The 10,794-nt window shown below is 45.6% G+C and overlaps 2 protein-coding genes across 2 annotated transcripts; one reads left to right on the top strand and one right to left on the bottom strand.

The window, feature by feature from the left end:
* The first annotated feature begins 221 nt into the window (after nt 1-221).
* crebl2 (cAMP responsive element binding protein-like 2) lies at nt 222-1,987 on the top strand. The gene is made up of 3 exons (XM_079263452.1): nt 222-433; nt 1,235-1,432; nt 1,507-1,987. The coding sequence occupies exons 1-3, from the start codon at nt 419-421 to the stop codon at nt 1,660-1,662; spliced, it is 369 nt and encodes a 122-aa protein (XP_079119578.1). The 5' UTR covers nt 222-418; the 3' UTR covers nt 1,663-1,987.
* A 3,761-nt stretch (nt 1,988-5,748) lies between these two features.
* On the bottom strand, nt 5,749-7,023 carry gpr19 (G protein-coupled receptor 19; the record flags this gene model as incomplete). Its single annotated transcript, XM_079263514.1, has 1 exon — nt 5,749-7,023. The coding sequence occupies one exon, from the start codon at nt 7,021-7,023 to the stop codon at nt 5,749-5,751; it is 1,275 nt and encodes a 424-aa protein (XP_079119640.1).
* Nucleotides 7,024-10,794: the final 3,771 nt, after the last annotated feature.

Genomic DNA, 10,794 nt, shown 5'->3' with positions numbered 1-10,794 from the left:
TTTTCTTTTGTTCTTTTCTCATTTTAACTATATTTTTATGTCCGAGTAGCAGAAGCATGTTTTCATTTTAAATGAATCTGATAAATGTTTAATGATGGATTAGTTACATAATCCCGTTTCATCTCGTGTGAAAGCAGCTTGTTGTTTTTGTCGGTCTTGTTCGCCAACATTTGCTAATAAAGGTTTTTCATGAAAACAACTGTGACGTAATGACGCAACGCTGACCGGAACAGAGGAAGTTCTGCAGCTTTCTGGATCCAGTTCGGCCAGAGTTCTGCAGCTTTCAGGATCCAGTTCGGCTGGTTTTGGACTAGAATTCGCCTCTTTCGGAACTCTGACTTCGTGTCTTTATTTCTCTCCTTTTCTGCGCTTTTAGCGGAGCTAACGGAGCTAACAGAGCTAGCTGCAGGTTAGCGCGATGGATGACAACAAGGTGAGGACAGAGGACTAGTTAACCGCTGTAACTAGTTAACTCGTCAACAGATAAAACCAGTTAATGAGGATAAATGTCTGTTCTGGTCGGGTTAACACCCATCTGAATGCTAAAGCAGCTTACCATCCAGTGTAAATATTTTTTATCTAACTCACAGGTGTCAAACTCCAGTCCTGAAGGGCCACTATCCTGCAGGTTTTTGTTGTCTCCATGCTCTGACCCACCTGAACAAAATTAAAAAATCGTCTGACAAGAAGCTGCTGGATCCATTTGATTTGAATCAGCTGTGTTTGTAGAGGGAAACAAGAAAAACCTGCCGGATTCCGGCCCTCCAGGACTAGGAGTTTGACACCAGTGATCTAACTGGTTAAATCGGTTTAAAACACATTTTTAGTTTTTATTTATTTATTTAGGTGTTTCAGGATAAAGCTGGCATTACTTTTCTTTTCTTTTCTCCCCGTTTTTAACATTGAAAATACGGTAAATAAGCCCAGCAGGAAGGTTTTTATTCTGGTTGCCAGTTTGGACAGAAACAAGCAACCGGGTCCTGTAAACCCACCGATCAGGTTCTGAACAAAAGAGAACAAAATGTTTTAGCCCTGAAATTTATGAATAAACATATAAACTATGAAGCTTCATGTCATGTGACTTCCTGTAAGGGACATGATCAGCCGTTGTCATGACGACAGATGCAGATAATCTAAAAAATAAAGTTTATAGGAACGAGCATTAATCTGTTTTATCAGATCAAATTAATGAAGTTTTTTCATCCTAAACCTTTTGTTGTTTTTGTGTTGTCAGATGGTGGCAAGCAAAACAAAGAAACCAGGAAAACGCGGCCGCAAGCCGGCAAAGATCGACCTGAAGGCCAAACTGGAGCGGAGCCGGCAGAGCGCCAGAGAGTGCCGCGCACGGAAGAAGCTGCGCTACCAGTACCTGGAGGAACTGGTTTCCAGTAAGGAGAGGGCCATCTGCGCTCTGCGGGAGGAGCTGGAGATGGTGAGAGGACGCCTGAAGCGGTGGCGGCGTGGAAACGTGCAGCTCTAACGTCCTGCTGTCTGTCATCTCTGCAGTACAAGCAGTGGTGCTCCGCCATGGATCAGGGCAAGATCCCGTCCGAGATCAAAGCCCTGCTGACGGCAGACGACCAGAAGACGCCTCAGGGCGGCAGCGGAACCAAGACATCCAAGAACAGCAAGAACAGCAGCCTCAGCAACGGCCAGAGTTAGGCTGGTCTCGCTTTGCGTCCATGTGACCTAAATGACATGCGATGAACGTTTAGCCTCACGGCAGGAGGCTGGCCGGGTTACATGACCGACCCAGACACAGGGTCGGTCATGTGACCCGTAGCAGGACTTCCTGGACTGCTGCTGATCCCGGATCAGCTGTTCACTCTGGTTTTACACCAGTTCTGTGTGTGTGTGTGTGTGTGTGTGTGTGTGTGTGTGTGTGTGTGTGTGTGTGTGTGTGTGTTTACGTCTGACTTTCTCCAATGTAACGAAACATTTTGCTGTTTGTAGCTTCAGATAAACAAATAAATCACTGAAATGATCAGAGATCGCCCCTCATTCAGTCTGCAGATCCGGGTCCCGGCATGGTCCAGACCCCATCCTGACTCCAGGACCTTTAACGTTACGTCAGACGCTCTTTAACGTGACATCAGAGGACCTTTAACGTTACGTCAGACGCTCTTTAACGTTACGTCACACCGTCTTTACTTCCCGTTGTCCGCGCCATGAAACGATGACGCAAAACTAAAAGCGGAAACGTCTCTTCCTGAAGTCATGTCATCTGGATAAAAGTTGCCTTTCAAATAGTCTGACTCTCATGTTGCTCTACCACAGACCGGCTGGGTTGCTGTTACAGATAGAACTCACTGACCGCATCACACACAGATATCACTAAGTATCACTGCGCGGCACTATATGCTACCGACCGGTATGAACAACTTAAGATAGGTTAGCACAACTTTAGCAACGTAAATGAAAAGCTCTGACTCGTCATGACACGTTAAAGAGAGTTTAACTGAAAATGGAGACATGTTGAGTCATTAATCATTTCACATCATGGTTATGAACTTACCTGTCGGCAAGCTCCTCCCACCAGGAATGTACCTGACTGCAGCTTTGCTCCTGTACGTTACAGCGGTTAGCACTGACGGCTGAATGGAGTCAGAGCTCCGTCTAGTGGACAGAAGCAGCAACGGCATCATTCTCGCAACATTTAAAAGCTTTTACCGTTTTTTTGAGAAATTAATAATAATTCTGTGTTTTTATTTTAAATACAGTCTATGATTTAATCCGACCGATGCTTTAAAAAGGGCAATAATGAGTCGATTTAATCGGCCAGTGATGAATGTGTTGGGTCCTTGCTAGTCTGCAACACCGAGCAGAAACGGTGAAACAGTCACTGAAATGAATGGAAACGGAACAAAGTTACAGCAAATGAAAATGTGCTGAATTGTGATTTAATGCAAAGAGACACTGCTTTTAAACTGTGGTTGAAAAGAATAATAAACACTCAGTTAATTCAGAACACAGTCAGGTGCATTACAGGTGGGCGGAGCTTGTCACAGGTGCACAAGTCTGACTGAAAACTGCGATCGCCTCTATAAAATATTAGTTTCCAGTTCCCATCATGATCATTTCTTTTTTAAAACATTTGTGTAGAACCAGATTTCAAAAGCAATGTCAGTATTTTTATTTATTTTTTCCAATTTCAACTCACATTAGCAACTTTTCCCCCTTATTCTCCCGTTAAATAAGAAATGTCGTTACATATATTTCTTTAAAACTTTCTGAATCAGGATGGAGGTAGAAAATGCCACAATGACACATAGGGTTTATTTAGAATTATAAGTTAATGACATGTTTAATAAATTATTCACATTCATTATTTAATATTTAATGTGTACAAATTTGACAATTTTCTGCCTTTGTTGATTCAGATGATTATTTTTACTGAAAAATAAAATGTCTATACGATTTTGTTTTTTTTGGGCCACATTTAATATTAAGATTTGCTCATTTACATGTTCATCACTGGAAATGACGAATGAAGCCTTAGCATTCCCTGTTCGATGTGTTTGGACTTGGAGCAAAACAGAAACATGTAAATCATCTTTTCTCCAACAAGAACCAGGATTTTTCATCCTTTCTGGGATTTAAACGTTTCCCTTAAACCAGTTTCTCAAACTCCTGGAATTAATCTGCTGAATGTTGACGCAGCCAGTCACAGACTAGACCACATCATGGTATAAATGGGGAAAAACAGTGGATTTAACCTTTAAATACCGCATGCATCGTTTATATTTAAGTTCCGAAAACATTTTGAATTATTTTATAGTAAAAATGTTGCTCCCAACCCTGCTGTTCATAATCTGATGCTTGTCTTCCGCTACCTGGTGGACACCTATTGCACTACAGTTATTTTACGTCACACAGTGATAAACTGTAAATAAACAAACGTTGTTTGTTTGTTTGTTTTTTTTTGGGGGGGGGGATTAAAGGATCAAATAAAGACTTCAGATTGACTGAATCTTGCTGCACAGTAAACAGTGAGTATGACAAAGTCAAAATCTGGATGAACTTTATGTATTTTGATAAAAACTTTTAGGTATGTCATAATATTCCAACATTTCTGAAGCAGCAGCTAAAATCTGTTCTTCCAAAATTAAACAGAACCAGTAAAAAGGAGCCGTTTCCAGTTGGTCTGATGGTTTACTGGTCCCAGTTTAATGTTATCCGCGGTGGGTCTGATGGAGTTATTATTCCAGGTAGCAGCAACATAACCTTTACACTGTGACACCAACATGAGCTTCATGTTACTCTGACTAAGCTTCAGGTGTTTTAAGGTGGATGAGGTTGGATGTGGTGGATCCAGATGCCTGGATTTTTATACTACAGATGTTACAGTGTGGCTTTTGTTTGTTTTTATTAGTAAGTTAGAATGAAAAGTGGAGTAGCATCAGGTGGCGGTTGTGTTTTTATTAATCTGTGTTTGTGTGAGGTTACGTCAGAGGAATAAATGACATCCAGCAGATACAAGAGCTGCAAGAAAAAATGTGAACTAAAAGATTGTTCACAAGTTTCACAGTCCAAGTCACATCTGAAGACCTGTCTGTGACTGAAGAGAGACTAAAGTCAGAGAATCGGACTCGAGCTGCCGTCTTTCAAAGGCCAGATGTGTTTCCCATGTCTACTGCATGTCCATAAAAACATGAATATGATGTCAGAATTCAGCACTCAGAGATGTTTCCGTCCCCTGGATGAGCATCAAGTCATGAAACCCACCAAACCCTGATGTACAGATGGACTCAACTACAAGAGTTTGCTATGCTAACAGGGCTTCTGTTCAAAGTCCAAACACCATCTGCGCAAACAGTTAAAGACTTTAACTTTTACATTTCATCATTATTACATCAGTTTCATATCCAACATCTATGATTCAGAGTACTTCCTGGTAACTAGCTGTTCTTTCAGTGTTAGCTGGCTAGCTGATGCACCGTTACTATTATTATCTGACACACTTTACCTTTACTGACTCATTGTAACTGTTAGCTAGCTGACGCACTGTTAGCTAGCTGACGCATTGTAACTCTTAGCTAGCTGACACACTTTTACTTTTAGCTAGCTGACTCTCCGGTACTATTTTTATCTGACTCACTTTAACTATACTGACTTATTGTTACTGTTAGCTAGCTGACACACTGTTAGCTAACTGACACATTGTAACTCTTAGCTAGCTGACTCAATTTTACTTTTAGCTGAATCACTGTTTTGTTGGCTAGCTGACTCACTGTTACTATTACTTATCTGACTCACTCTAACTTTACTGACGCATTGTTATTGTTAACTAACTTTTACTGTTTGTAGCTGACGCCCTTTTACTATTAGCAAATAGAAAAACGGTTTAGTCAGCTAACTGACTCACTTGAGGTTAAAAAGCACATGATGTCAGCAGTAACATTTAATCTTTAAACATTAGCCTAAACCACACGATTACAGCAGTAAACAAGATGCAGTTACAACAAATCACAGACATTAGAGGGACAAAGAGCTGACGTTACTGAAACATGGGGTCTGTTGTGTCCGTGATAAAAACGATTAATCAAAACACAACACAGAAATAAATCCTGATCTAAATGTGAAGTATAAAAGTGATTGGTGCCAAAAGGTTTGTTAAGTCAGAAAAAAGCCCTTTTTACAAACTGAACACATTCAGTAACACTTCGAGACAGTGTTAGCGTACAGCATCTATGTCTTCTGTTAACATGAGCATTGTTCTGTTTGTTCACTGGTTTCATCCAGAGTCAGTCACACAAATGTGTTGGGAGGGTTTGTATTTGTTGGCCAAGCCACCTTCTTCTCTTTTGCCTCTCGGTCAAATGCGTCGTACGCCGTTTCCTTGGTGATGGTTTGTGCTTGCACAGACATGTCCACCACCCCAACGTAGTTCTTTTTGGCCATCCTCGAGCTGGCGGTGATGGTGTACGCGTTACTGCGGTAACACTTCATGGATGACATGCAGAAGGTCTCCCGCATGCCTCGCCTGAAGTTTGCATTGTAGACGGAGTACAAGGTGGGTTTGGACGCCGTGGAGCTGAAGCACATCCAGGCAACGATGGTGAAGAAAAGCATTCCCTGCCTACTGGGGCCAGTTGACTCGCTGGGGTGCCACAGCTGGGCAACGTAAAATGGTGTCCAGGTGAGGAAGAAGACTGAGTTGAGCATAAGGAACATCTTGATAGTTTTGACTTTAGTCCGTGGGACAATGTTCATTGTGCGGCGTACCGTGTGGCCATCGGCACTGATCCTCCAGATGTAGCGGACTACCCGTTGGTAGAAAGATATTATCGACGCAACTGGGACCAGGAAACCAACCAGAAGATGAACTGTAGCATATGCTATACTGCCCCAGCTTTCTGGGAGGAAAAACTCACAATGACCGTCTGCTGATGCAGATCCATAGAAGAAGAGACACGGAGAAACAAAGGTGGCGTCAAACAGCCACGATGCCAGTATCATTTTCTTTGCCTTTTCCCTGGACACTTTGAAGCTGAGTGGATACACAATGGTGTAGAAACGGTCCACAGAGATGGAAAGGAGGACATAGACCTGGACACCTGGACAGAGGTGCTGCAAGTAGCGCACCAGCCTGCAGGCAACGGCACTGAGCGGCCATCGTCCCGATGCCACCTGCAGGAGAACCAGCGGAGCGCAGCAGAGACTCATCAGCAGGTCGGCGCAGGCCATCGACACCACAAAGTAGTTGGTGGTGGATTGAGTTCTTCGGCTTCGGTGGATGACCAGGCAGACCAGGACATTTCCCAGGATGGACACCAGCCAGAGAACCCCGAACACCAGGCCCAGGACGGCAACCTCACCCGCAGTCAGCTGATAGGAGGCAGAGGTGGCGTTGAGCTCGCTGGAGGACGAGTCCTGTAAGCTACAGAGCGTAGTGGACGGGATGGTAGCCAGGACAGTAGAGTTGTCTCTCTTGGAGTAGTTAAAAGACATCTGATACATGAAAGATGGAGAGTAGAGGGAGGGATTCACACCGACTCTTTTGTCTGACGGAGCGTAAACCATCGCTGTACATCAGGAAGGAGCTACAGAGACACAAAGACAATAGTTCTGGATTAGCTCGGTTAGCGCTTAGCTACAGGAAGCAGCTACAGAAACACAAAGACAAGAGCTCTGGATTAGCTCGGTTAGCTCTTAGCTACAGGAAGCAGCTACAGAAACACAAAGACAAGAGCTCTGGATTAGCTCGGTTAGCGCTTAGCTACAGGAAGCAGCTACAGAAACACAAAGACAAGAGCTCTGGATTAGCTCGGTTAGCTCTTAGCTACAGGAAGCAGCTACAGTAACACAAAGACAATAGCTCTGGATTAGCGCGGTTAGCACTTAGCTACAGGAAGCAGCTACAGAGACACAAAGACAATAGCTCTGGATTAGCTCTGTTAGCGCTTAGCTACAAGAAGCAGCTGCAGACAAGCATCATCACAAACATCTTTGAAGAATATCATACAAGTTTTCCCAAACAAAAGGTTGGTTTTAGTTGAAAGACTAGGTCTCAGTGTTGAACATGACTTATACCTGAGGTTTCAGGGTCATGCTCTCTGATTGGTTGGAGGTAAATATATTCCTTGTAGGGACGATCAAAATGATACTTTGATATCTGCCATCCATCCATCCATCCATCCATCTTCTGCTGCTTATCCGGGGTCGGGTCACGGGGGCAGCAGCCTAAGCAGGGAAGCCCAGACTTCCCTCTCCCCAGCCACATCTGCCAACTCTGTGGGGGGGATCCCGAGGCGTTCCCAGGCCAGTCGAGAGATATAATCCCTCCAGCGTGTCCTGGGTCTTCCCCGGGGTCTCCTCCCAGAGGGACGTGCCTGGAACACGTCACCAGGGAGGTCCAGGAGGCATCCTGACCAGATGCCCGAGCCACCTCAACTGGTTCCTCTCGATGCGGAGGAGCAGCGGCTCTACTCTGATCTCCTCCCGGATGACCGAGCTCCTCACCCTATCTCTAAGGGAGAGCCCGGCCACCCTGCGGAGGAAACTCATTTCAGCCGCCTGTATACGAGATCTCCTTCTTTCGGTCACGACCCACAGCTCATGACCATAGGTGAGGGTAGGAACGTAGATCGACTGGTAAATTGAGAGGCTTCTGGCTCAGCTCCTTCTTCACCACGACAGACCACCGTGGTATCTGCCAGTAAATATTTAACTGAATTAACACAAAACAAGAAATTTGTTTCATTCAGCAGGTAAACTAAAAAACCACATTCTCTTCATCATCTGCATCACTGGGATCAGTGTAATCCACTGCTCCTAATTTCATTATGGGACAGTTAACAGCCTGCTGGGACGGTGACTTCCTTGGAGGGAACCAATTAAGATATGTGTTTGTCGTTGCCATGGCGCTGACTCAGCTGGATGCAGGCCCTAGCAACCGCATCCCTCCAGGCTGAGTAAAGCAGGTCACTAACATGCCTTCTGGATGACATAAAAACCCAAACTCCCAGTTTGATTGATCACCAGATCAGAAAGAACAGCTGTAATCCAGATGATTGATTAGGTTTAATCTGATTCTGTTTATTTCATCCATCAGAGCGGAAATCCAGACAGACAGAACATTGGCATGGAAACGTGAAGTTCAGAGGCTCAACATGCCTCCTCTCCATCGGGGCAGGGATCTGGTCTGAGACGAACCGGTTCCTGCAGAATGTGGGAACTGTCTCAGCTCTCTGATTCCTCAGATGGACCGACATCCATCACCAACTGTAAGCGTTACCATGGAAACTCCGGTCCAGCTCTACAGTCACTGACATCACTTATCTGAACCTAACCTGGTCCTTCTGGGATGGACCCGTTATGGACCAGGACTGGTTTCAGCACCAGATTTAGAGATTTTACTGAAATTGACATGAATGTCCATGATGGTGGACGAGGTTATACATCTCTTCTTCGATTTCCAGATCAAGACCTGCATCAGTTTCATCAAATCATCACAAAGATGCTTCTGGATCAATAATCACATTTATAAATAAATTAATTTTCCACCTTGATAAACCAGAAAGATTGTGACTTTTAGAGAGTCATGAACACATCAGATATGTCTCGTTTGAGATCTGTGATTGGCTGGAAGTTCAGGCCTTTCTGTTGAAATTAACTTTATTTAAAATGTATCTGACAAACGTGCAACGATCAGGTGTCTAAAACAGAAAAACTCGTCAATAAAAACTCGCTTTACATGAAAAAAACCAACCAATGTGAACATAAACAAAGTTCGAATCTTCTTCTGCTACACTCGATCCATCCCAGGCCCTCCGAGTCCAGAGAAGTGGACTAAAGTCTAGACCAGGTTAGCATGAGGCTTCTCGTCCGAGTTTAGCTGAAACTACCTGGGCACGTGACCCTATACGTCACGTCCATTCATTCATTCATTTTCTAAACCACTTAATCCATTCAGGGTCGTGGGGAAGCTGGAGCCTATCCCAACTGTCTATGGGTGAAGGCAGGGAACACCCTGGACAGCTCGCCAGTCCATCGCAGGGCACGTGACGTCCGGTGAACACCAAAAAGGTGTTTCCAAACCACCTCAGAGAGTCTACTAACCTTTGAGGGAAAACTAAGAGGTTTCCTTACTGTTTCCATGGGTTTTGGTGATTGTGGGAAAATAAAAATCTTCCTTTCTGTGTTTCATCAACGGGAAGCGGAAAAACTGATAATTTGTCCAGAAATAAATATGGATTAGAGTGAGAAAACACTTCCAGCTGAACATCAGATTAATGCAACCGCATCACTTCACGCGCTTCGTTTAGAAAAAACCCTGAAAAGTCAAACTTTAGACATTTTTTTGATTTTTAGAAATTATTGGAAACGTTTTCAAACAAATATGTTGTTAAAAAAAGATGTTATTAATCCCCAAGTAAAGTTATGAGACCCGGACCCGCCTTACCGAGACCCAGAGCCGCCTTACCGGGACCCGGACCCGCCTTACCGGGACCCAGAGCCGCCTTACCGAGACCCGGACCCGCCTTACCGAGACCCAGAGCCGCCTTACCGAGACCCGGACCCGCCTTACCGAGACCCAGAGCCGCCTTACCGGGACCCAGAGCCGCCTTACCGAGACCCAGAGCCGCCTTACCGGGACCCAGAGCCGCCTTACCGAGACCCAGAGCCGCCTTACCGAGACCCGGACCCGCCTTACCGAGACCCAGAGCCGCCTTACCGAGACCTGGACCCGCCTTACCGGGACCCGGAGCCGCCTTACCGAGACCCGGACCCGCCTTACCGGGACCCAGAGCCGCCTTACCGAGACCCAGAGCCGCCTTACCGAGACCCGGACCCGCCTTACCGGGACCCGGACCCGCCTTACCGGGACCCGGACCCGCCTTACCGAGACCCGGAGCCGCCTTACCGGGACCCGGACCCGCCTTACCGAGACCCGGACCCGCCTTACCGAGACCCAGAGCCGCCTTACCGAGACCTGGACCCGCCTTACCGGGACCCAGAGCCGCCTTACCGAGACCTGGTCCCGGTAGCCACCTTACCGGGGCGCGCGCCGCCGGGACCTGTTGCGGGTCAGTAAACATCCAGACCAGCAGCTCTTCCTCCTCCTCCTCTTCATCAGCTCATAAAACGAGTCTGAAGCTCTTCACGGAAAAACACGGAGGAGGAAACCGGACCAGATGTTCTGATCAGATCCGACCAGAAAAATATCAGAAATGATCAGAAATAAAAAAGATCAATCAGAATCTTTCACGTTCGCCATCTTCACACCTGGATCCCCTCCATCCCTGCATGCACGCGCAGACACGTCAACAAGCCTTGTCGCAGCACCGGGGA

This window comes from Telmatherina bonti (assembly GCF_933228915.1).
Source record: "Telmatherina bonti genome assembly, chromosome: 23".
In the NCBI taxonomy this organism is placed as follows: Eukaryota; Metazoa; Chordata; class Actinopteri; order Atheriniformes; family Telmatherinidae; genus Telmatherina; species Telmatherina bonti.
This window is presented reverse-complemented; position numbering and strand designations above follow the sequence as displayed.

Excerpts from the sequence above, each read along its gene's own strand:
- crebl2 (XM_079263452.1), top strand. Across the intron at positions 1,433-1,506 it reads TGCGGGAGGAGCTGGAGATG|TACAAGCAGTGGTGCTCCGC; the intron begins GTGAGAGGACGC and ends TCATCTCTGCAG.